The sequence below is a fragment of the Mustela putorius genome, unplaced genomic scaffold (genome assembly GCF_011764305.1).
Source record: "Mustela putorius furo isolate JIRA1106 unplaced genomic scaffold, ASM1176430v1.1 tig00003853_pilon_pilon_pilon, whole genome shotgun sequence".
Lineage (NCBI taxonomy): Eukaryota > Metazoa > Chordata > Mammalia > Carnivora > Mustelidae > Mustela > Mustela putorius.
Window position 1 is genome coordinate 33,609,935 of NW_025422005.1, and position 25,494 is coordinate 33,635,428.

A 25,494-nucleotide genomic window follows, 5' to 3' on the forward strand; every position below is an offset into this window, starting at 1 on the left:
CACAAGTAGGCAGAGAGGCAGGCAGAGAGAGAGAGAGAGAGAGGAGAAGGCAGGCTTCCCGATGAGCAGAGAGCCCGATGTGGGGCTCGATCCCAGGACCCTGGGATCATGACCTGAGCCGAAGGCAGAGGCTTTAACCCACTGAGCCACCCAGGCGCCCCTAGCCTCATTGTCTTGGGGACCCATGGGTTTCCTGCTCAGAGCTGGAGTTCAGCGGGACAGCTGGACAGACGAATGTGGGACAGAGCGGTCAGGCTGACCCGTTCTCCAGTACAGTGGCTCCCCAGCAAGTCCTCTGCAGCCAGGCCAGGACGGAGGGTGCAGAGGGATCCTGCTCAGATTTTGGGAGCCCTCCTTTTCCTCCCCTCCTCCTACCAAGGCTAGACTCCCTTTCCCCAGTTTCCACCCGGCCTCAATGCCTGCTGATGGACTAGGACCATACCGTCCTTGGATGCCAAATGGGCTCAGGGATCCAGCTGCCCACCTGGAGTGTGTCTGGTCTTCCTCTTTTTTTTTTTTAAATTTACTTATTTGATAAAGAGAGATCACAAGTAGGTGGAGAGGCAGGCAGAGAGAGAGAGGGAAGCAGGTTCCCTGCTGAGCAGAGCCCGATGCGGGACTCAATCCCAGGACCCCGAGATCATGACCCGAGCCGAAGGCAGAGGCTTAACCCACTGAGCCACCATCCAGGCGCCCCTGGTCTTCCTCCTTTGTGGCAGGCTTTGGGGGGTGCCAGCTGATAGTCGTGTGGGACAGAGACTGGGGCAGCGGGGCAGTCAGTGCTGGGCCTGGACCCATGAGTTCTGCAGTGGCTCTGACCCTGGCTGGCTTTGGGACATGTGGGGTGATGACCTATCGAGAACTCACCCCCCACTCCTCACCCCCATACTCAGTCCCTTTGGAAATAGCCCCAGGGACAGGAGGGCTGATGAGCAGCCTGTGACCCTGTCCTGAGATCATGGGCTGGGCTGCATCTGGAGCAGAGTTGGTAAGGGAGCTTGCTTTCAGGATGGGTGGGAGTTTTCCCAGGGAGTTGGCACTCCTTACTCTCCCTTTCTCTCTGCCCCTGGCCCAGGTCTGACTGGGGTTGGGGTGTTTGGGAAAAGGGTTACTACAGGCAGAGGATGACTTCCCAAATGGCAGGCTGTGCCCTCTTCCTGTTGCTTGTGTATGTGTCTGGGTAACATCCTGGTTTTGCAGAATCTGGACCTGTCACCTCCCTGATTTGCAGTCACAGAAGGCCTACAACCCAGGCCAGCTCCTACCCCACCCCTCACAGCTGAGGCATGACCTATGTACTTCTGGTCCAGTGACTATGGTCTCTGTGACCTATCCTTCCACCTCCCCCCACCCCCTGTCATGACCACTATAGCACTGGGGACCACACAGACATGAGGCTCTGCAACCATTTCCTGGAGAGTTCTGGGCCCTAGGCATGGGGCTGGGAGAGGTAGGCGGGCAGTGCCAGGAGGGCCTTCAAGTTCAGACTCTGGGTTTCTTGGTACGTAAAATCCCGCATTTTCTCTAGTCTTGATCCTTCTCCAAGGGCCCAACTGGACTTCCTTCTGAATGGCCCTCCTGTGGTGTAGGCAGTATGCTTATGTCTTCTATTAGCCAGACGGTAGGTACCTCCCCTGTGCCCAGCCTGCCCCTGCCACCCCTACGGTCACAGGTACTAACCAGGCCCTGCTGTGTGTTTGGCCCGCTCGCTGACTCCCTTCTCCCCCAGCCTCATGACTACAGAGTGGAGCCAGCAGCTCTGGGAACAGCTCACCAAGTCAGAGGCTCTCAATGCCCCTGTTCGTGCACATTCTCTGTCCTCGGTAAGGTGCTCCCTCTGGTTGCCAGGGGAGAGAGTATTTTAATCAGGAATGACATGATCAAATATATGCTTCAGAAAGGTCCCTGAGGATGCATAGTAGGGCAGCAGGAGACCAGTGAGGGTCTGGGGCAGCCCTGCAGCCCAGGCAGTAGTAGGTCACAATGGCCCAAACCCAGGCAGCAGGCAGGAGAGGAAGGGAGAATGGGTGGCCAGCGGTGGAGAGAGAGTGGTGAGCTGCCTGGCCACAGTGGGCCTGGGGAGGTGGGAGACTCAGGGTTATGGCTCTGGGTCCAGGTAGATTGCGGGACCATTTTCTGAGGCTCAGGACCCGGTCTGAAGGGGCAGATTGACAAGGCCAGCTAGAAATCTGTTGTAGTACGCATGTGCGGGCATCCAGGGGGAGGTATCCAGGAGGCCTTGTTCAGATTCGCCTGGCGCTCCAAGGGACATCTGGAAATGGAGTTTTGAAGGCTGAGAAATGGCACATCTCAGGGAGCCAGAGCCAAGAAAGGAGGAAGAGGGCCTGGATGGAACCCCAGCTGGCTAGTACTTCATGTTGGGGGTGGGGGGTTTCCATAGGAATCTGGTGAGGAGAGGCCTGAAGGGGAGGAGGGAAACCCAGAGGGAGGCTGTGGAAGTGGAGAGAAGAAAGGTATGTGAAGGAGGAGGGAGTGGTCAGTGGGGAGGGGTGCTGTCAAGAGGTCAGGCGACATGAGCACTCAGAAGTGTCCTTTGGACTTAGCCCTGTGGGGTCACGGTTGACTTTGATGAACTGGCCAGAAGCCGTAGAGGTGGCAGCTGGGTGACAGGGGTCTGAGGAGTGAGTGGGAGGCCATCGGAGGTCTGGAGGAACTGGGCCTGAACCTAGGGGTATCAATGGATAAAAAGACTCTTCCTGGCATAGGGCCAGGGTGGGGGAACCCCAGGAGGAAAGTCCAGTCTGGGCCTGGGCCCGCGCCCGCAAGCCGGAGGGTGGGTAGGGTGTATGGCTGGGGAGAGCACCAGCGTTCACTTGGGGCGGTGTGGTGGGGAGGCCTCCCCAAGCAGGTTGCGGAGGGCAGTGTGAGGTGCCAGGGAAGCCCTGGGGGAGGGGGAGGCCATGGCTGCTCTCCACTCTCACCGCCGCTCTTGGGCTCTCGCTGCCGACAGGCCCCAAACAGCTCAGATTCAAAAACAAAACAGGCTTTTAAGATGCCAAGTTTGATGAAATCTGAGTGCTGGAAGAGGTGGGAGTTTTCTCTTAGAAAAAGCTGAAAATCGAGACTGAAAGCTGAGAAAGAAGATGGGCCCAAGGCTCCCTGGGCCCCCCCTTACTGCCTGGAAGCAGGGTGGGGGTGCTCTCTGGGAGAGCAGGGGCCTCCGGGTTGATAGCTGGTGTCTTGGCCCCAACCCTGCTGAGGATGGAGCTGCCTCAGGGACGAGACTCGGAGACTCGAGGTGGCCTTGGTTTCCTTAGAGCGCACAGGGGGTGGGGAAACCGCAGCCCCACTGCCCATGCGCTCCCTTCACACAGCTCTGCACATCTCTGCGTCTCCCGTGTCTCTGGGTACCCGTGCCCCAGCATCTGTGCAGCTCTGACTGCAGGTCTCCCCGTGTGTGTGCAGTGCCCATGTGCTCGACCTCTGGATCCACTTGCAGGAGTCTGTCTCCACAGGTGCCATCACTGCAGGTGCCCCTCCACACACGCATGGACATTTCTATTTCTGCACCTGTCTCTCTTTCCCGTGTACCTCTGGCTGCCTGGCTGTGCATGTTTCTAGGAGTCTGTGTTCAGAGACAGGGTGAGGTCAGGCTCAACACTCAGGCACAGGGGAGGAGGTCAGGCGTCCAGATGGTGCCGCCCCAGGGAGCCTGCGGATGTGTGTGCCGGTGTGTGCCTGCGCGTGCACGGAGACGCCACGAAGCTGGGTAAACACGGGTGAGAAGGTCGTGCCGACAGACGGTGCCGCCCGCGCCAGGACCCTGCAAGGCGTCTCCATCTGTCGGCTTCCTGGGTGCAGCCCCCTCCCTCTGGCCCAGACTCAGCCCCAGGCATCCCAGGCTGAGCCGGACAAAGAAACCTGTGTGTGCTTTGTACGGGGCCTCACCAGCCTCCCTCCCGCAGCCATTGCAGCCAGCCTCAGCTCATCCCCTATCTGCCCCTACCCTAGCTTCATCTGCCAGGACCCCAACATTTGTCTTAGCTCCAAGCAGACCTGCCTTCCCATTGGCCCCCCAGTCTCCCGTAGCCTTCACCCAAGGCAGTTCCACCTCACCCCTCCAGAGCTCTCCCTGTGTCCCATGTTCAGGGGTTTAGTACCCTTGCATCTCTCTCCTTCCCCAGGAAGCCACCAAGATAGCAAGTGAATCATGGAGGTGAAGCAGCTTCACCACTGCTGTGGGGCCTCAGCCAAGTTTCTTCCCCTCTCTGAGCCTTCGTCTGGCAACACCCTCCACCCTCGCACACACATATACCCTGTCATGTTCCTCTGCCCAGTGGGGACAGCAGGGGAGGAATTTAGATCTCCTGTTGCAGTATCTAAAGCCCAGTGCAGTTTGCTGCAGGAGCCGTTAAAGTACACGTGTGCACCCAGCACGGTGTGCAGAGATCCGTGGGGGCAGACCCCTGGGAACGTGTGTGCACCCTACTGTGCATGCTGGTGGAATCCACAGACAGCTGTAGAGACTCGTGCTTCCTGATACCTCTGTAGTCCCTTACAGGCCTCACAGGCTTCTCTTCCCTTCCCAAGGACCCCCTTGTCGTAGAATGGAGGGGCCTCCGCCCTGGCCGAGGCTTGGAGGCAGGTGTGGGAAGCCCCGGCTGCTCTTTGAGCGATTGAGAGGGAAGGAAGCCCAAGGGGGAGGGGAGCAGAGAGTTGTAGAGTTGGAATGGGGGAGCAAGGTCTCCGGAGGGGAGGGGGCCCACTCTGCCCAGGTGGGGGCCAGAGGGGCGGCAGCTGCTTTGACCAATCGCGGGTGCACGCTAGCTAGGACGCGGGCGCGCGCAGCCTTCCTCCTGGAGCCCGCCTCTCTGCTGTTGCCATGGTTACCGGGTGGCCTGGAGGGGGAGGAGCCCCTCCTCCCTTCCACCCGCAGCCTGCGGGACAGGTTTTGAGGGGACTCAATAAGCGTACACTGGGGTGTGGGGATGTGGGTGCGTGCCCGCAGGTGGCCACGTGTGGGGTACAGTCGGGTTTGTCTTGCTGCTTGTGTGCAGGGGCTTTCCACGGAGCAGCTGAGCCCTGAAGCCGGAGGAGGGTGAGGTATGGCAGGATGGTGGTACCATTCCCCAGGGGCACCCCTCCCAGGAACCCAAGGCCCAGCCCTGCCAGGTGTGGGGCCCACCCCTCGGGATCATCCCAGCCCCCCTTCTCATTTAGCTGGGTGACCTTGGCCAGGTCTCTAAGCCCCAGGTCACTCTTCTACTGCCTAGGGTTTTGGTAAGAGTAAATCATTTTTTAAAGCATTTTAACTCTCTACTTGGAACACAGTAAATGCTCCCTAACAGTAACCTTCTATGCCTCCTATCTGGGCCTCAGTTTTCCTGACTGTCGATGGGTTTGCAGTCATCATGTGATGTCAGACTGAGGGATTTCCCCAGGTCTGTGGCCCCCTGTGGTTGAGACTGTAGTGGACCTGGTCTCTGTGGGTCCTGCAGGGTGTGCAGGGGATAAATGTGCAGACTCGTGGATGGGTCAGTTTCCACTAGTGTGCCCAGTGTCCAACTTGGCCAGACACACAACGGGCATCAGTAAGCAGCTGCTGACCTTGGCTGCGTTTGAATGTGGTGGAGGCCTCCTGGGGAGCAGAGAAGGAGGAGACAGCAGCGGGTCACTCCTGAGGGGCCGGTGTCCTCCTGCGAGACACGCTTACCCTGCTGGAGGTGCAGGACGGCAGCCTTCCGAGCTCTGCCTAGAAGCCGAGTTGGCACAAGGGACCGGGTTTTGGGTCCCACTGTTTTATGGACAGCTCTTCACACATGCCGATTTTAGGTTCTGGCGGCAGTGCCTGAGGCATGATCTGAGCCAAGGACGGAGCCATTGAGGGCGCGATAATTGAGGGAGGAAAATTAATTGTCCTTAATTTGGCGTAAATCCCCAAGACCTTCCCCGTGTCAGGAATTCAGAGTAGATTCCAGGACGTGGGGGCCGCAGGTGTCTGTACTTCTTCCCTTCTCCCTGATCTCCCTTGCCGGTGGCGATGGGGCTGGCGGACTCCTGGGCCCGGACTCTGGCAGACTCTGTCACCCCTGTGCCCCCATTTGCTCAGCAGGGCTGTGCAGGTAGGATTGAGGACTGTCACCCTGGTATGCTAGGGTGGCTCTGACTGTCCTGAGTGTCCCCCAGCTGCTGAGGAGGGCAAAGAAGGTGGACAGGGGCCCGGGGCCTCAGGCCCTGCCTGGGGCTTCCTGTTAAAGCAAACCTCAGCAGGCTCAAAGGCAGCCGCCTCCTGCTCGGTGTACCCCGAGTCCTGCTTCCTTGCCACATTTTCCTTTTAAAAATCAGAGCTGGAAGTCAGGACACCGTGGGATCATATTTACAGCCAAGGAGATGGTGGGTTCACATCTGGAGTTTAGAGGGCTGCAGGTGGGGAAGTAAGCATAGCGCCAGCTGCTGGAGAGGCTGGGGAGGCAAGGCTATGCTCGGAGTCCTACTGCTCTCCAGCGCAAGACCCCATCTCTTCATGCGGCCACGGTCCTTTTGGGATGCCACTGGCAGCTAGAGCCTTGGCAGAGCCCCCCGTCCCACCCGCCCAGGATCTGGCAGCAGATAGAGGGATGTTTTGCCCCTGCCTCCTGGGGCTCTTCTAGCTTCCTCTCCTGCCTGCCTCCCCAGTCGGTCCCCCTGGGTCTCCGAGAGTCTATAGGGAGGATCAGCCCTGCCAGTCTTTACTTTCTAGAATCGCTTCTGAGGATGCCATGTGCCTTCTCCCTGGCACAGGAGTCTGACCTCAGCTAGTGTTCTCACATACCCATCTTGTGCTGGGCCCAAGGGAGGAAGGTCTAGGCGGTGCCGCCTCCTGGTCTCTGCCACCATGGAGCCTTGCTCTCCCACTGGAAGACTGACAGTGTTCCCCAGCCTCCACTGGGCATGTCTGGTGTCCACACTGATAGGCTCTGCCGGGTTCTCGAACGCAGGCAGAGGCCCTAGCCCCAGGCCCTGGGCTTGGTACCTGACTGCCCCAGTGGCTCAGCCAGGTGCTCCTTGTAGCGGTAATGTCCACTAATCCTCATTGGTGCAGATTCTCTGTCACACTCTCCAGCACCTTGTGTGTCATTAGATGTGCTCCTTGCAATGGCTGTACAAGCTGGGAGCTTGAACCTGGTTTACAGATAAACGGAGGCGTGGAGAGGATGAGTAATGCACCCCGGTCACAGAGCTAGTTGGTGATGGAGGTCAAAGCCCCACTCCACCTGCTCTAGTCCAGAGCCTGTGCTCCCAGCCCCTTTGTGCTTCCAGGGGTGGCAAGTGGCCAGCCCTGCTCCCCCAGCCTCAGGGGCCGTGTGTCGGAGTGTCTATGCAGTGGGTGTGGGGGTGTGGGGGTGTGCCGATGTCTGTTGCTTCCGCAGGACAACTCTTGTGTGAGCCGCCAGCCGCTGGTGAGGTGGGAAAGGCAGTCAGGGAGGAATTTCACTTCCCTTCATCAAATTTGGTGTCCTCATAGAGCTTTTTTCTCTCCTTAACCTCCACATGCTCCAACATGGTCCACAGGCCTGACCACGACCCCCAAGGAGTGAGAGAAGAGGGTCAGGTCAAGGCTATAGTAGAGAATGGGCCAGGGTCAGGACCGGGAGATGCAGGGGGTCACTTGTAGGGCAGGGGTACCAGAGTCAGGTCCAGAATCCAGGCTGTGATATAGGGTTCTGCCATGCTGTGGGGCTCAAGGCCAGAGGCAAGCAGTGGAAGGGACACGACGTGCAGAAAAGGGAGTGGGAGCTAGGCAGCACCCGGGGGGGGGGGGGCTTTGGGCTGTGTTGTGGCCCTGGGTGCTGCCATATGAGCTGTGCCCCCACCCCCAACAGCCCAGCATCCGTGTAGCACTTTCTGCTGTGGCCAGCAGAGCATCAGTCCTCGTTTTTCACAGGGCCCGGAGAGAGAAGTGCTGACGTCTCCAGTCTGAGGCATTGTTTCTCAGACCTGGAAACTCCCTGCTAGGGCCGGGTGTGCTCCATGGTCAACTGTACCCCCCACCCCAGCCCTGCAAAGGGCAGGCCTAGGAAGTGGGACTCGAGTCTGGGTCCTCACACGAAGCAGGCTCCACCCTTAGAAGTCAGAAATTGGGAGACGGGTCTCAAGGGTCCCGGCCAACCTGGGAGTCGGGAGCAGCTACCCACGGCCGAGGGTTCTAGGGTGCAGGCAGTGCCGGCCCTGACTTGCCCTTCTGTTCTTTGTCTACAGAGGAACAGCTACCCCCGGGGTTCCCCTCCATCGACATGGGGCCTCAGCTGAAGGTGGTGGAGAAGGCACGTACAGCCACCATGCTGTGCGCAGCAGGCGGGAATCCCGACCCTGAGATCTCTTGGTTCAAGGACTTCCTCCCGGTGGACCCTGCCACAAGCAATGGCCGCATCAAGCAGCTGCGTTCAGGTGAGCAGAGGGCGAGGGGCAAGGGGCCACACAGACTTCAGGAAGGATGTCCTCCTGGCGCCCAGCATAGCCTTCCCTCTTGGGCCTGGGAGCCTGGGGCTGGCCCACCGTGGCTGAGCGGGTGGCACCCAGTGGGGGAGTCTCATCTCGGTACAGGCCCTCCTGGCCCAGGGAAGGGAGCTTGACAGCGAGGGCTCGTTGTCAGGGATTCTTCTCCCTTCCTGGGATCACCAGAGTCTAGACTTCGGTGTAGCCCAGCTCCTCGCAGCATGAGTGGAGCACCCGGCGTGGCGTTGGGCTCTGCAGAGGCGTTCCGTGGCTGTTCATCCTCCATCCTGCCTGGAGTCTGGCCTGGGAGGAGGCCTACTGGGTGCTTCTCTTTACTTCCCCAGATAGCAGGGCTTAGCCAGGGAAAGAGGCCGGAGATGCCTGATTCGTCAGGCTTCAGAAGGCCGGACCTCAGGAGCTTCGAGCCAGGAGGACTTACTGCCATCCCTTGGCCACCAGGGCCACTTGTCTCCTCTGGATATCTCAGTCGAGCCAGCTGGGAGCCCTTGGCAGCAAGGATGCCGTCATGACCAGGCAGGAGGTGTCACCCTGTTGATCGATCTGCCTCCGAGGCTCCCGCCAGGATAATTGATTCAGTTTTTGTGGGAACGGTGCAGGCGGGAAAGGAGGCTCAGCATCAGTTTAGCTACACTCTGCCTTTGTCGCCAGCGAAGGCTGAGCCGATAGACCTTGATCCAGAAACTCTGCTGCGAGCTGCAGGGTGGTGGGCTCAGGCAAGACAGCCAGTGCCAGCCAGAGCCCCTGCCGCCCATTGGCTGTGAGGTCAGCACTGCAAAGGAGGACACAACTCTGCCTGTCAGGGCTGTGCAGGCGTCAGAGGTGCCCCTGCCACTCCCTGGGGTGCCAGCCCCTCCCCCCCTGCCTCCTACCAGGGAGCCGCCCCAGCAGCGCCAAGGGAAGGAAGGAGAGATGAGCTGCCCAGCGGGGGCCGGATTCAGGCCTAAGCCAGGGCCGCCTGAGACAGCCTACAAAGTGTTAGCTCATTTAATTTAATTAAAACTCAACAAGATGGAGGCAGCTGTAACGCAGTTAATTAAAACAGCCATAATCAAGGCAGGAAATGGTCCGGCAGCATTTGCAGCCACTGCCCAGCACTGCCCAGCGGCCTGCTCCGGCTCCTCTGCGTTTGCTTGCAGTCCCCTGGGCAGGCTCCCCAAACAGCCAGATGGTCCTCCCCGCAGGCCTGGCCTTCGCCCCAGCACAGCCTTGGCCGTCCGTGGCAGCAGTTCTGGGAAGGCTCACCGTCTCGCACGCTCGTCCATCAACTATTTATGTGGTCCTTACTGTGGGCCAGGCCCCGTGCCCCCCATTTGCTGCCTGTCACGCCGTTGGCAGCCGCTCCTCCCCCGCGCCTGGCTTTCCTCTCACATCTGTCTCCCTGAGGCCTCCTCTTCCTCTGCTCCTTCCGCCAGCCAGGGAGCCTCCGTCTCCAGCGCTTGCTCTGTGAGTGGGGCCTTCCCCCACCAGGCCGACTCACCCCTTCCTGTAGCTTCAGGTACCCTCTCCACACCCACACGCCTGGTTCTGTTTCCCAACACCACACAGCTTGCCCGAGTTTGAGACCAGAAAACTCTAACTGCCTTCTGAGTGTCACCCTGACTCTCCAGGAGTGGTGACTTCCTTCCCAAACGGCCGCGGCCTTCTCCCAATGACCACCTCCTTGCAGGGACACGTCTCAACTCCTGCTCCAATAAGAAAGCATCACATCCTCTTGTCACCCACATGGCTCCCATGCCAGACCCCCTTCCTCCTTCCGCTGCCTTGGCGGGAGCTGGGTCCGTAAGCACTGTGCTCCCTGCCTCCAGGCTCTCCCTGAGAATCCAGCCCCCCGCAGCTGCCGCGTTTCTGCTCGTGCCCCTCTGTGCTTGGATAGCCTCAGTAGCCCCTCCCTGCCGGTGAGCCCAGGCTCCTGCTCCTGAACGAGGCACACAGAAGTCTCCTGTTCTTCCCAGCTCAGGTTGGCAACTTTACCTCCTCGGGTCTCAGCTATACCACTTACCAGCTCTGCGGCCTCCGGGAAGTTCTTTAACTTCTTTGAGCTTCTGTTCTCTCACATTTAAAAAGGACTAAGGGAGACAACAGCAGTTGATGCTTTAGTTCACTGCCTGGTGCACAGGGGGAAGGCTCTGGCCACCCCACACTTGCACGGAGCCACCCTGACCCCATCCTTGCTGTCTGCTCTGCTTCACCAAATCAGGAAGCCTCTCCCTTCTGTTCCTAAGTAAGGCCACCTCCTTCAGGACCCACCCCACTCGATGCTGTTACTGCCTGGCCCCATCTCTGCTCACTTAGGCTGGGCCCTCCTTACAGGAAGGGCATGGGTCTGGCTCCCCAGTGCAAGGTCCCCCTCCCCCCACCTCCCAGCACAAGCCAGCTATAGGACAGGTGGCTCTCAGGGATAAGACCTTTGGGCCCTGCTCCTGCAGACAGATGTTCACTCCCCCTGCTGCTTAGGCCCAAGGAAGACCTTGTTTCACCTTTGCTGCTACCTGGGAGCTGCAACATGAGGGTTATGGACCCAGGATCCAGTTCCTGAGGTGGCACCTGAGGGGTCTTCATCATCCTGTCTCTAGTAACACACAGGACTCTCTCCCCTCACTACTGCCTGGCTCTGCACCAGGCCCTCAGCTCCAGGAGCTGCTGCCCCTCTCCTGTTACCATGTGAAAGGATGCCGTCGCCCATCGGACAGGGAGATCCCCTCATGCAGGGGAATCAGGCCCCCAAGTGCTTGGCTGTTTACAGGGACCTTCGCAGTTTACGCGTCACCGATGGATCACAAAGTATTTCCCTGCCTTTTGTTGCACTTGATTCTCCTGGAACCCTGAGAAGTAGGACAGGCTGTGATTATCATGCCCACTTCACAGCTGAATTAAGGGGTCACATGTGGAGATCCAGGGCCAGGGAGCTCCCCCGTGCAGTGACCCAGAGGCCTTTTGGCATCACAAATGCCAAGCCTGGGGCCTGGGGGATAGTTGGGCCCCGTGAGCACAGCAGAGTGCCACAGTCCTGTCCTTTCCCGACCTCACACCCTCCCTGACTTGTCCCCAGCACCTATCAGGCACCTGCAGGCTGAGCTACAGCCCACGACACAGGGCACGGCCCCCGAAACAGGAGCTGGAAAGAAGGGCCGCTGTTGTGAGCGCCGCCCAGGCCTGAGCTCTGCTCCATGGGTGTTTTCCTCACTAAAGTGACATGACATACTGTTACAGAGCCTCTTGGGAATTTGAACTTGAGGCCCAGGGTGGGCGCAGAGGACTGGAGACAAACTCAGGGAGAGTGGAAGTCAAGTCAGCAGCAGGCGGTGTCACCAGAGCAGCAAGGGGAGGCTCATCTCCAAGTGGGGCTCAGAGTCACTTCCAGGTCTTGAAAGGAGCTGGTGGCCCACACGCTTGGCCAAGCCCAGACAGGGTGCCGCGGAGACCTCCGGTGCTCCGCTCATCCCCATGGCCTAAACATGTAAGCCGCCATCCCTTTGCCGTTGAGGACAGCCTGACCACATCCACACTCTCCCCCAGAGTGCAATCTCCTCGCACACCCTCTGGACACCTGAGCTGAGACTACAGGGCCTGAGCAGAGGTGCCTGCATCTGGCTGCAGTGGGGGGAGCCCTCTGGCCCTGGCAGATGGGACACAGAGCCAAGCGCGGAGCAGACTCCGGGGGGGCCTAAAGGCTGCTGTCCCCGACCCCGCTGGCTGGACAGCCCAGCTCTGACCAGAAGAGCGTGTCCTCCCACTCGCCCCATCTCTCTACTGGGTCTGCAGGAGGGCATGCAGGCAGTGCGTGGTCAGAGTTTCCCTTTGGCCCGAGCACACAGGCCCGTCTCAGGAGCAGCGCTGACTCCTGCTGACTCCTGGACCCCTCCAGTCTCCCACACCCACCCTGTGACATGGTAAGGTGAATTCTTCTTTCAGTCTGGTGGAGAAGTGACTCTTCAGAGAGGTCCAGAGACTGGTCGCACAGCAGGTTAGGGTTTGGGAGAGCAGAGGACAGAAGCTAGGGGACCAGTCCTGGACTGTTTACCCCGCCACCCCCTCCCAGGCCGGGCCTATACTGTAAAAGCAGATCAGCGAGCGGTTGTTGACTTTTTTGGTCTGAGGACCTCTGATTGTAAATATTAGAGGACCTCAAAGAGCTTCTGTTGGCGTAGGTTTTATCCATCAATATTAACCATATTAGACGTTGAGAAAAGTTTTAGATATTGAAATTTTCAAATAATTTAAAAATCTATTACATATTAAATAGCATTTTTAAAAGAAAAATAATTATGTTTTCTAAAACAGAAACATCTCGTGAGGCGAGTGGCATTGTTTTACATTTTCACAAATCTCTTTAATTGGGGCCTTGATAGAAGATTGTTGGATTCTCATGTCTGCTTCTACATTTGGTGTATTGCAATATCACACTTCGTGGAGTGTCTGGAAAACTCCGCTGTATATTCATAAGAGAGCTAGAGTAAAAAAGGCAAATGACTTCTTAGTGTCATGAAAATAGTTTCAACCTTGTGGACCCTCTGAAAGGGTCTTGAGGACAGTCATGGTCCCTAGAGGATCATGCCTGGGGGATCACTGTGATAATGGTTTTTCCCAGTCTCTCTGCAGCCCCTCCACACCCAGCCCAGGTCCCAGCACCTGCCTTTGCCCCTTCTCCAACTTCTGTGTCTACATGAGGCAGCCTGATCCAGTGGGAAGGCTGTGCACCAGACCTGGTTAGTTCCTGCCACGTCACTCACAGGCCATGTGACCTTGGGCTTTGGGGAAGCCACTTACTGTTCCTCAGCTTGTTTCATCGTTCTTGTGTGGGCCTGGATACTGCCTCCTAGGCAGGTGTCATCAGGGTCGATGAGGGAGCGATCACTGTTTGTCTCTTGACATACTTCCCTCTCCTGCAACAGGCAGAGAGGGGAGAGGGGCAGGGTGGACAGCACGGGACTCAGGGCCCCCCATCGGCTCATCGCTCCTGCGGATGAGGCCATGGTAGAAGATGGGGCCTGAGCACAGCCTCAGAGGAGGCCCCTGTTCGGACCGCATAGCAGCCCTGCACTGGGCATTTGGAGACTATGTGTCTGGCCCTTTGGGCTTGTAGCCCTGACCAGGTGAGGGGGAGGCCCTGGCCTCTGGCTCTCACCAGTCAGTTTGGGGGGAAGCTTAGTAGTCACTCACTTTTTTATCTGGGTTGAATGGGCTCTGCGGGGCATCTGTCACTGGGTTGTGAGTTCTCCCCAAGTCCCCCGGTGGGGCTGGGCTGGTGTGTCTGCTTGAAGGAGACCTGGCCTGGTGGTGGCCTACACAAGCCTTTCCTTTAGCCCCTACTGTGTGCTTAACTTGGTTTGTTTTGGTAAGTGCTTTGTTTTTAAATCGTGCCCACCTGGGACGCTGGGGTGCCCCTGAGGAGTGGAGTTGCTCCCTTTTTTGTTCCCTTTCCCCTCATTGACCTCAGCCAGCGCGGTCTGCAGGAGCCCTGGCTCCATCTTCCTGATCCCGGTTACCGCTGGCCCCACCATCTCAGCCTCATCCCCCACCCTTGCCTGCCTCCAAGCAGTGCCTGTGACCCAGGGGACACCGCTTCACCTGCACTCAGCCTGGCTCAGCCTGGCGCTTGCGCACCTGTCACCTGTGTCGGTCTAACTCAGGCCTCGATTTCTCCGTGTATTTAAGGCCCTTTCTCATGTTTTATTTGATCTGATTTGGCTTTTTGTGGCTTTCCTTCCTTTTGTACTAATGCTTCTCTCTGATCTTATTTGCATTCAAATTACCTCGCCAGGTGGTTCACCAATCAGAGGTAAGAATGCTGTCCGTGCATCTCGCCACGCCACGCCACGCCACTGCCGTCACCACCACTCCATCCCGTCCAGTCCGTCACCTCCCCCATCCCCATCCTGACCTCTCCAGCCTCCTCATCTCCAGCTCCAGTCCCCTCAGCACCACCGGCCACCACACACCTCCACTCTCGGTCATTCCCTCCTGTGGACTCATCCATTGCAAGTCTGGACTGTAGAAAAACTCCACTGAGCCCTGCCTTGGGGATGGCAAGCCCTGCTTCCCCAGCCTTTCAGGCCAACCCCACAGAAGGGACCCTGTCCGCTCCCATGGGAAAGCCAAGTGCTGAGCCCCAAGCCCAGCCACACAGACGGAGAGTCTTCCCAGGAGGTGGGGCAGTGTGACCGGGCCTCGCCTTTCCTCCCAAGAAGCCCCTATTTCTTGGGGCCCTCAATGATTGCTTGACTTCCCTTAACATCCTAGCCCTAGAGCAGGGTGAGGACTGCCCATACATCCCTGTGGCCCAGCATACACGAGGAGGAGCATTCGGAAGACTCCAGTGTAGGTGTTGCAGTGACACAGGGAATAACCAGGGTCCACCGTGACTAGCTCAGACACCCTGCCCGCCCTGGCTGATTTCATACCCCAGAGTCCTGTGGCCCCAGGCTTCAGAAAGCACACTCTGGACACTCAAAGATCCGGGTGCAAGTTTGACTCGCTGGCGTGGCCTTCAGAGAAGCAATCCCTCTCTCAGAAGTCTGCTTCCTCCTCTTTAAATAAGGGCCAGGGCCCACCTCACTAGTCACGAGGTTTAGAGGAGGGGATGAGGGTCCGGGCAGCATCTGGCTCGGAGCAGGCCCACTGGAAGACAGTTGCTTCTGGACTGATCGTATTCACCTCATTTCTTCATGCCTCTCTCAGCATCCTTGAGCACATCTAGTCCCTCAGTTCAGGGCCAGGGTGGTCTCAGGGCTGAGAGGAGCCGCTGCCTCCCTGCAGGGTATCTGGTCTGTTACCCTCAAGGAGGGACTCACCCTCCAGACCCCCCACCCATCCTGTCAGCCTGCACTAGCTCTTTGTGTCCCCACCACTGGGTTGTGGTGTTGGTTCCACATGTTGGGGTTTCTGTGTGGATCCAGGCTCAGGGGCTGTGTTGGGTCCCCCACCAGGTCCAATTCTCTGCAACAGGGGAGCCTCCTCCCCCGGGAGGGGTCTACTCCACCACTTGTCCCTGCCTGTGGCGTTGGCCACCAGGTCTCCCCTCCCTCCCCAGCTGAGCTGACCTAGTGCAACACCCCCCCACACACACACCAGCCAGAGGCCCAACCCCACTTGCTTGAAGGAACATTTTCTGTAACAACGTCCATCCATCCCATACACGTGACCTGTTGGGTGCCCATCGGGGCTGTTCTTGCAGAAGATGGATATTTGGCCTGCGCCCTGGGCCCTCATGCTCCCGGATGGCCGGTGGGGAGGGCTGAAACCAGGACCACAGAGCAAGCCAGCCCTTTGTCCTGCATCGAGGTTAAGCCTTGGCAGGCCCCTCCTCTACCCCCAGGCCCCAGCCCCCTGTGTGTTCAGGGCCCCTCCTGCTGCCCTGGGTCTGGGTGCGGAAGAGGGGTGTCAGGCAGTGAAGGGGCTGCAGCTGGGACCCATGGTGCACCTCCTCTGGGGCGTGGACCATGAGAGTGTGACTTGGAACTCTTCCTATGGCTTTTATCCAGGCCAGTCCAGTGGGGTCCAACAGGTTCTGTCTCTGTCCTTTGTGGGTGTGGTGAGCGTCAGCCAGTCTGAGGCCTAGGAAGGGGCTGTTAGGGTCACTCTGGCTGTTCTGTGCAGGTGGCGGTTTTCTGTCAGGCCATGTGCTGTGGGGTGATTCAATGTCCGTTGGACTGTCCTGTGTGGGTTTGATTGTCTGTCGGCTTGTTCCAGGGAGGGGGTATTGCTTGTGGCTCGGAGTGTTACTGTCTTAGATGGCTTGCCTGGTGTGCTCTCAAGAACAGTGTTTTCAGGTGTTTATTGCCAGGGCTGGGGGTGGCCAGGTCGAGTGGTTTCACCCCCCGGACCCCCTGCTGCCTTGGGCTCCCCTACCTGGATCTGCCGGAGGGTCCTTTTCAGCTGCCCACCGCCCCCCCCCCCCAGTCCTGGCTCCTGTCTGTCCGTCTGCGGCCAGAGCAGCCCCTCAGGGCACTGGCCCGAGTGGGAGCTGCAGCCTCCATTAGCCTCCTGAATTATGCAGCAGCCGCGGTGGGTCGAAGCACTTTAGCAGGACCAGGCTGAGGAGAGGAGCCGGAATGGGCGGCGCCCGAGGGATAGGGGTGGGCGCTGTAAGCGGAGGCTGCCAGATACCAGCCCCCCAGAGCAAGCTCCTTCCTTCCTGGGCAGCCGATTCCCAGTGAGCCCCATCGTGTGCTCGCGGCTCCCAGGCCAGCGGGGATCCAGGCTGCGCCCCCTCCACGCCTGGCTCCACGTTGCCTGGCAGGGCTGGTAGGTCTGGGAGCACGTATGGGCATGCTTACTGGCCAGTGGGCTCCAGGATGGGGAGTCCAGGACTGGACACTCCATGGAGCTGGAGGGGGATGGGATGGAGACCCTGGCCCAGCCAACAAGCTCTACGAAACTGCAGGGGTTAGGACAGGCAGTTTGTGTTCCCGATTGCAACGCCTGCTTCCAGCCAAGAGGCCGGGGGCTCATCAGGGAGAGCTTCCTGGAGGCAACACTGGTGCCCAGGTGTGGCCCCAACATCTTCAGCCTCTGGTCAACACAAGCCCAAATGCCGTCGAGACCCCTCCCCACAATCCAGGCCTAATCTCTGTTGCTGTGTCCCCGCAGGTGCCTTGCAGATTGAGAGCAGCGAGGAGTCGGACCAAGGCAAGTACGAGTGTGTGGCGACCAACTCTGCAGGCACTCGCTACTCGGCCCCCGCCAACCTGTATGTGCGAGGTAAGGATGAGGGCAGCACCCAGCCCTGTCTCCATGGAGCTGAACTGGCCCTGCTGGGCATGCCGTCTGGAGCCCTCAGTGGAGGCAGTGGGGGCTGCCCTCTGCCCAGGCTCTCCTTTCCCCGCCTCTCTCTGCCGCAGGAAGGACAGCCAGGACTGCTCCCACTGGGCAGACTCCCGATGTCCGCCGCTACTTTGCCTTCCTTCCCCGCAGGCCCTGTGGGACACAGCAGCTCTTGGGAGCATTTGTATCTCTTATAGGTCCTGCCCCGTGGGCCCAGAGCCCCATGGGAGTCTAGAGCCTTCCAAGCTGACTTTTCACTGTGTGTGTGTGTGTGTGTGTATGCGCGCGCACGCACACACAAGCGAACACACTTGTTTGTATGTAAACATGGGCAGACCTCCCTGGCATTCCTCAAGTCTGCCCACCCCAGCAAGGGGGGTACTCCAGGCCAAGTGAGCCTGCCCTCTGGCCAGGTCTGTGCAGAGCCTTCCTGGAGGAGGAGGCAGCTGTGCTCTGTCACCAGCCAGGATTCTTATAGGGAAGGCCAGTCCGAGACTGCTGTGAGCCCCTACAGGTGAGCACCTACCATGCTTCAGGTGTTTCTTCCTGAGACTTGGAGGATCCTGTGTCTTCACAAGTCCAGGGACCCACCAGAGAGGGCCTGGGGGCTGTTTTGGAGTGTCTAGCGTCTGCTAGGCTCACGGCCCAAGGGAGACCAAAGCTGGCTACTCACCCCTTCCTGAGAACATGCTGGGTCTTGTGTGCACAGTGCATGGGAGGGGCCCAGAGCCCCTCCTACCCCCACATCCCTGTCACTTAGCCCTCCTGCACAGATGGACTTCATTACGAGTGAAACTGTCTCCTCTCAGGGGATTTGAAGAGGAAAGTGGACGCAGCTTTTTTGCAGCGATGACTTCATCACGCTGAGTGCTTAGTGTAGCTTCTCGAGGGGACCGTCTGCCTCTCCAGCCAGCAGTGTCCACTGCCTGTTCTGCTCTTTAGGGCCACCTGGTCAGACAGGGTGGAGAGAATTAGGCATCAACCATGTAGTTGGTGAGGAACTGCTCCGTGTCAGGGCACAGGTTCCCAAGAGGCCAAGGCTGCCAGCCCCTTGGGTGATGGGCAAATTGTGTCTCAGAGACCAGGGGTGACACTTCATTGGAGTTGGGGGTGTAGGGTGGGAGGCTCCCACTGGCCCTCTTGTGAAGTATCCTGCCCATCCAGGCTCGCCTAAGTGGCCCCAGGGCCTATCTTAAGGAACAGAGTCAGAGCAGAGTCCGGGGGAGGGGAGCCTGAGAGCCCCGCCCCCACAGATGGCCAAGATGAGGGGAACTGTGATGTGCACAGCCTTCCCCCCACTGCTCCAGGCAGAGCTTCTGACAGGCACACGGGGCTGACAAGTCCTATCCTAGAGAGGAGCCATCGGGACAGCCCTTCTCAAAGACCTGCCTCCTTACCCCTGGACCGTTCCAGGTTCCTGTGGACCCTGACGTCCCCGGGGCCAGTCCTAAGTCTCTGTGCCTGAGACCTGCCTGATAGCCAGGCTCTACTTGTGCCTGTCCCTGCCCTGTTTTGTCCAGAGCGACTTGCCAGGAGCTTCACATGCCCTGTCCCGTAGCCCCAGGACAGGCCTTACTAATGAGACTTGGAGACACCTAGAAAGCTAGTTGCTAGGAATTTTGCCTCTGGTGTCCCCACCGCTCCTCATCGCAGTCCTGGCAAAGCCCGTGCATTCCACCCCCAGCGGTGCTCAGGGCCCATTAGCCCCAGCAACTTTTTTTTTTTTTTTAAAGATTTTATTTATTTATTTGACAGAGAGAAATCACAAGTAGATGGAGAGGCAGGCAGAGAGAGAGGGGGAACAGGCCCCCTGCTGAGCAGAGAGCCCGATGCGGGACTCGATCCCAGGACCCTGAGATCATGACCTGAGCCGAAGGCAGCGGCTTAACCCACTGAGCCACCCAGGCGCCCAGCCCCAGCAACTTTTGAGACCGCCTCTCCCCTGCTGGCCACCGGCTCTGTCCCGAAGGCTGCTTGTGAGTGGACCAACTGTGGTGAAGTCCCCCAGTGCCTGCCCACCTGCTGCCCTCAGAGCAGCTTCCAGAGCAGGCAGGTGCCTGTTGCCCTCCAGTGGGCACCAGCTGTCAGGAGCCTCAATATCCAGGCCCCTGTGGCCTCCAGCCCTGGTTTCTCAGCCTCAGCACCATTGACCCTTGGGTCTTGATGACTCTTAGTTATGTGGGGCTCTCCTGGGGGTCGTGTGATGTGTAGCGGCTCCTCTGGTCTCCCGATGGCAGCAGCGCCCCTGGACATGAGAACCCACAACATCGCCATCCCTTGCCTGGTGTCACCTGGGAGGCTCTCTCCCCACCCTCACATTGGGAACCAGTGCTCTAGATGGACAGCCTCCCACCAGCATTCATCTCTCTCCATCTCCCTCTTCTCTCACTGTGTTCACTGGGCTCAAGGCCACATCTCCTCCTGGGATTGTCTTCAGTTTCTCACATCCTTCCTCTGTCCCCCCTGCAACTGCCACATGTAACAGGACAGCGCGTGTGACGCTCCCAGCACCGTGGCGGGCGCACGGGAAGCACGTGGGGGCCAGTGACTGCTGCTGCTGGCAGGACAGCCGTTGGGGGATACGCCATCCAGTTACATCTGCCTTTGTTCGGTTGCCCACAGCTCCACCCGCAGTCCAGCAGGCCCAGGCAGGCTGGGCGGACCAGCTTCTCTGTGTCACCATCCATCTCCCTCTCCGCGTGACTCACCCTCTCCTTCCCTCCACAGCGTCTCTCTCCTCCCGCTCTCAGGACACAGAGCTGCCAGGGGCCAGGGTGTGGCCATGCCCCACCTGCCCCCAACCGTCCCTCTTCGCTGCAGGGAGCTGGCCGCTGGCCACAGCTGTCTCTAAATGGGGCGGTGTCTCCACAGCCTTTCTCCACATAGGTGCCCAGACCAGCTCTTCACGCTGGTGCCGTGCAGTGTGGGGCTTCCTCAAGGTGGTGGGAATCTAGCCACCCGTGTACCTTGGTGGGTTTGCGGGCTGCAGGGGCCCCGACCCTACAGCCCAGCTCACTGGGTCTGTCAAGCCGTGGGGTGTGTGTGAGGCATGGGGGCCCACCTGTGCTCCCTTTCCAGCCCTCCCTGTCCCGCCCTTGGCATCCTGGCACCTGCCAGTGGGACCCAGCCCAGTCCACCGTGTCCTCCATGAGTCCTGAGTCTTTCGTGAGCTGCGTGGTCCGCGTGCACGTGCGTGTGCGTGGGGCACAAGAGTCTTGTCTCGTGTCCGTGCTGTGTGGGCAGATGAAGGTTGGCCTGTTTTTACTCTCTCTGTGTTTCTCCTTGTCTTTTTTTTATTCCCTCCTCATCCTCATCGCACTCTGCCATCAACCCAAACTCTCATCTCTCAGATCAGCGAGAAGGTTGGTCCTTTTCACTTCTTATCCATCTACAGTCCGCCCATCGATGGGATGCTCCTGTCAGTAGGGACCGGCGGGCTCGGTCAGCTCCCTCGGGCTCGCTCCAGCCAGGCCTGCCCGCCAGTCAGGCTCTGCTCTGCGTTGTTTGGGCCGGCAGGCCTGCAGGACTAGGGGTGGGTGGGCAGGCCCCCTGCCCTGCATGCCTCTGCTGCTTGGGTCCCTGATGTGCCACGTGTCTGCATGTCCCCTTAGCTGGGCTCCTCTGCCGGCGCGGTCAGGCGGGCATGGTGCATGACATGACATGGTACTCCGCCGTTACGCCTGGGCTGGGCCAGCTGTCTGTTCCCGGTGGGGCTCAACCTTGAGAGCGGTAGTGCATCACACGTGCCTGTGGGGCCTTCCTCCACATCCTGGTCTCCTAAACTCCGCCTTTGCCTGAGCTCACCTGCAGCTGCTGGGAAGATGAAGGGAAAAGCCTGATCTAGATTGAGCTCATACCTCAAGGTCCTGCAGCATAGGACAAGAGTCCCACAGCTCTGCCCTGACCTTGAGGTCCCCACCAAGCTCAATGGGGTGGCCAGCCCCAGTCTGCCTCATGAAGCTTGGTGTCCATGGCGCAACTGGGTGGCATTACCTTAGGCATGAAGGAAATCTACATTCTTGTCTGTTACCTCCCTAAGCGGAGCCAAGCAAAGATCTGCCCACCTGCGCAACCCCCCCCCCCCAGCCAGTTCTTGTTTCCTCAGGCCTGTGCTGGGTGCTGAGCGTCACATTCAGGGAGCTCATACCAGACTGGACCGTTGATTGCAACTTGGGCCCAACATGGGAGCCCAGAGGATGTCCCAGCTGGGAAGGGCCCCCAGAGACCCTGCTCTAGCTCAGTTCTCAGCCCCACCCTCAGAGCCAGACTGCAACCCCTAGTCTTGGGGCTGGCAGCCGGGGCCAGCGGTCATTCCTGTATCACATGGTCCAAGTGGTCAGAAGAGACGCACCTGTCCACTGGACTTTAGGCTGAGCCCCAGGGAGCAGACTTCGCCACCTGCTCCTCTCTGCATCATATCTCCGTGGCTTGGGTTTCCTCCAGAAGGGGGAAGGGAGCCAGTCGGGGGGAGGGCTGTGGCCTTAGCTCGGGTATCAGCCCTGAGCATCCATCCATACGCACTCCTGTGCTCTGGGGCATTTCGGTTATACCATTTCGCTGACCAGGCGGATCTGCTGGGGCGCTCAGAAAGCAGTCATCAGCAGAGACAGCCCAGCCCTCAGCCACCTCCCCCTGCCCCCCTTCCCCCACCACCCTGATCCCTTCCTCTTCTCCCCCTCTTTGGTCCCACCAAAAATAAAGCACGTACACAAATATTTAACGGGAAGGCAGAAATGAGTTTCTAAATATTCCAGGGGGATTTGCCGGGCTGGTAATTTGTTTGGCACTGATAATTACATCTTACATTTTTCCAGCTTTACTTAAAACTGTGTGCCGAGTGCGCCGGCATTTAATTACTGCTCTGCGGCAGCCACAAGGTTATTTATTAAAGAGTTATTTTATCTTGATACAGTGGATCCTGCCCCTCATCCCCTCCTTAATGTTGTGTTATTTTCATCAGAGAAATTCCTGTGAGCGAATGCAGATTGCTGGGCCTCCCTCCCCCTGCGATCAGGCTGTCACTCCACTGAATGCTGATGCCTCCCGGCGCCACAACGCCCTATTATACGGGCTTGTCAGCGCAAATAATTAGACTTAAAAGTTACAGCTGAAATATAATCCAGAAATGGCAGAGCCCTGTTTTAGAAATTGTCTATAAAACGTCAGCACTGAGGATACACGGAGAACGGTAGTAGACCAGCATTGCTGAAGCCCAAGATGAGACCTTAAGTGCGTTTTTCCCTGGCCCTGGATCTTTCTTCCCTGCTGTTGCTTCTGGCAATAGACCGGGTCCAGGGCAAGTTCTGCCCCTTTCAGAGGCCTGGTGTCTGGGACAGTGGGAGGGGTGGCGGTGGGGCTGCTGTGGGGAGGTGGCAGCCACACCCGGCTGTTGGGATGGGGGTGACTGTCCAGGCAGGTCTGGGATGCAGGGCCCCACCGGCACTCAGGATCTCCTGCCCCCACCCTCCCTCTGTAGACCTACTCTAACCTCACTCATACTGCAGGGAGTGTGAGCCTGAGCTGCAGGAGATCTCACTCCAGAATGCCTCGCCTGTGCCTGGAGCCTAGTGTTCTAGCAAATGCGTCTGGGGTGCCGTCCCCAGCAGTCTCCAGACTGGGGGCCCCTAAAGGTGGCTTCTGACTGCTCAAACTCATCCTTTGCTCCCAGGGTTCTCTCTTCTACCTGCGTGTAGGAGAGGAAACATAAAACTAAAAACAAAGCTATTCCCAGCGTTTGTTCTGAAAGGCCTCCGTTTCCAGGCCATGGAACAGAAAACTTTACCCTCCCGGGACCACTTGGGGTACGGTCCTATCAGCTTTCTACACTGCTCAGCTTGGGACCCGAGGTTTATTGGCCAAGAACCTACTTCCTTTCCCTGGGGCTCTTTGTTTTTCTGTCCAGGTACTAATCAGGCCCCAAGATTCTGCCACTGACCAGGGTCAAACTTGCAGCCATGACCTTTCCTGGCACAGGCTCTCTAAGCCCCATCCTTCTGCCTGCTGGAGAATATCTTCTGCCGGCCTTGGCTACCCAGAAGCCCAGGAGCTTCTCCATAGAGCCTCATGTGTGTCTTTTTTCCATCCCATCAGCCAGGCCTCAAAAGGGCGTGAGCTTTTCATCCCACTGACGCCCTCCTGATAATACATGAACTCAGGCATGTTACTTAAAAGTATCAGTCTTTAAAAGTCTGTTCCCTTGCCTATAGTCTGGAGGTGATGGGATCTATAGCAAGGAAACCTTCCTCACATGGTAGGAGCTCAGGAGTGGTTTCCCTTCGCTGAGCCTGTTCTGATGCCCATGAACGAAGAGCTCACAGGCCACCCCTGGCTGAGATTAAAGACCTGATCGGTTAAGGCTGTGCCCCTGTGCCTTTGTGCTCCAGCCAGGGCTATGCTGGACCCCTCCCTTCATTGGCAGGCCTGGGCCTGGTCAGTAGACAGACTTGCCTGCCTGGGCTTCTCCTCCCATGACCCGCCAGCTCACGCCCAGCTCCAGAGCTCGAGGATGGCACCCAGCACGAGGCTGGGTGATGTTAGTGTCCATGCCTCCTGGTCTCACTCTTGTGCCATCTGAGGGATGCTCAAAGGGTGCTCTTTGTCATGGGTCCCTCCTGCCAGCCATACCCAGTATCTACCTGTTGTCTGCCATGCAGATGTCTCTACGGATAACATGCTGTCATTGTTCCGGGACTCCCAGCATTGGGCCGAGTGACAGAAACTGACTTAATCAGCTTAAGCAAAACAAGCAGATTCTTGTCTTACCAAACTAAAATCTGTAGAAGTAGATTTGGCATCAGGCAGGGCTGGATCCAGATATTTAAACAGTTTGATCAGGCTTTTGGGTTTGTCTCTTAGCTCTGCTCTCCACAATTGACGTCTTTGTTCTCAAGCGTGTTCTCCCTTGTGTTATGAAAGGTGGCTCTCAGTTCCTCTAAGGCTCTAAGGTTGGCTGCTGTGGTATAGAGAGAAAGTTGTTCTCGTGGTTTTTGCCAAAGTCCAAAGGCTGTATCTTGCTAGCCGGATCTGGGTCACATGCCCCACATAACAAGAATGGCGGGGAGAGGTTCCCCTAAAGAAAATGAGGAGGCCAGTTCTACAAGGTAGAACACCAGGTGTCCATGAGACACACTGGGACCCCAGTGGGCACAGAGGGAACTCGGCCCATGATGCCAGGAACAGATGGCTTGCTTGGTGGTTCTGTCCAGAGGCCTCGGACTAAGGCAGTGTGGGACCCAGTTGAGGTGGGAGCCAAGTGGGGGGTCCAGTTGTGCAGCCTGTGGACTCACTGAGGGGATCAGGCAAGGGTTTTTAACAGACAGCTGATGTGAACAGACTGGAGCTAGCTGTTAGTGGAGGACCGGTCCTGGAAGAAAGCAGTGAATACAGCAGTGCCACGGAAGAGGGAGGTGGAAGAGGCACTGGTGGGAGCAGTAGCCTCTGGGTCTGAAGAGAAGTTAGTGGGTTTGAAAGATACCTTGGGTTAACGGGACCTGGATGTCTAGTCTCCGGGCCACAGCCTGACCACCCTGTGCAGGGAGGTCAGAGGTTGGACTGGGTGGCTTCTGGAGTTACTTCCAGCTCTACTTTGGTGGGCTGAGGCTGTCCGAGCAGCAGAGTCTGGAACCTACAGTGGAAGTGCCCCTGTTGTGACGGCACGGGTCCTCTGCATGCCAGGCTCCCCAGCGTGGGTCCTCGGAGACCTACACGCACTCTCAGCAGTGCCTTTCGGTTGCGTAGCCTCACTGCCTGCCTCCCACTGCCCTGTCTGTAGGGGTGCCCGTGGAGGACACACCTCGGCCACGGTCCCCCAGCTGCATGACCCGTCAGCACGCCCAGCATGCCTGCCCACTGCTAGGTTGCACCTGACTGCCCTCCCTCTGCATGTTCCAAATGTTTGTGTCAAGCTTGCAACTTTGAGGGGGGTTCCAGGCTGCACGCTGGCCTAGGAAGCTCAGCACGGCTTCTGGCCTGGGACGTCCAAGGCCAGAGGTCCTGGCCAGGTACAGCCAGCCTCCCCCTTGAGACCTTCGTTCATTGGCACAGAAAGCCATCTGTTCGGCGCCCTCATCATGTTACTGCCATCGTCATGCCCATCCTGCCCGCGGACCACATCCCTGGCCCGCCCTGGTCCCTTGCCCTGCCCAGCCCCTTCCAGGAGGCGGCCCTTTCCCTTGGATTCCCAGCCTGTGCCCTGAGCATGGCTGAGATCATCTCTTCCCTCTGGTTGTGGCTTGGTCGTGGAGGCAATGACTCCAGAGAAGGTGGCCACGCCCC

General features: G+C 58.4%; 1 protein-coding gene across 7 annotated transcripts in view; it reads left to right on the forward strand.

Moving 5' to 3' along the window:
* PTPRF (protein tyrosine phosphatase receptor type F) overlaps nucleotides 1–25,494 on the forward strand; it is an 86,748-nt gene that overhangs the window by 28,906 nt on the left and 32,348 nt on the right. For all 7 annotated transcript variants that reach the window (XM_045064357.1, XM_045064359.1, XM_045064358.1 and 4 more), the window contains exons 6-7: nucleotides 8,200–8,388; nucleotides 17,047–17,157. In XM_045064357.1, coding sequence (XP_044920292.1) covers nucleotides 8,200–8,388; nucleotides 17,047–17,157 — 300 coding nt within the window. The remainder of the gene's footprint in view (nucleotides 1–8,199; nucleotides 8,389–17,046; nucleotides 17,158–25,494) is intronic.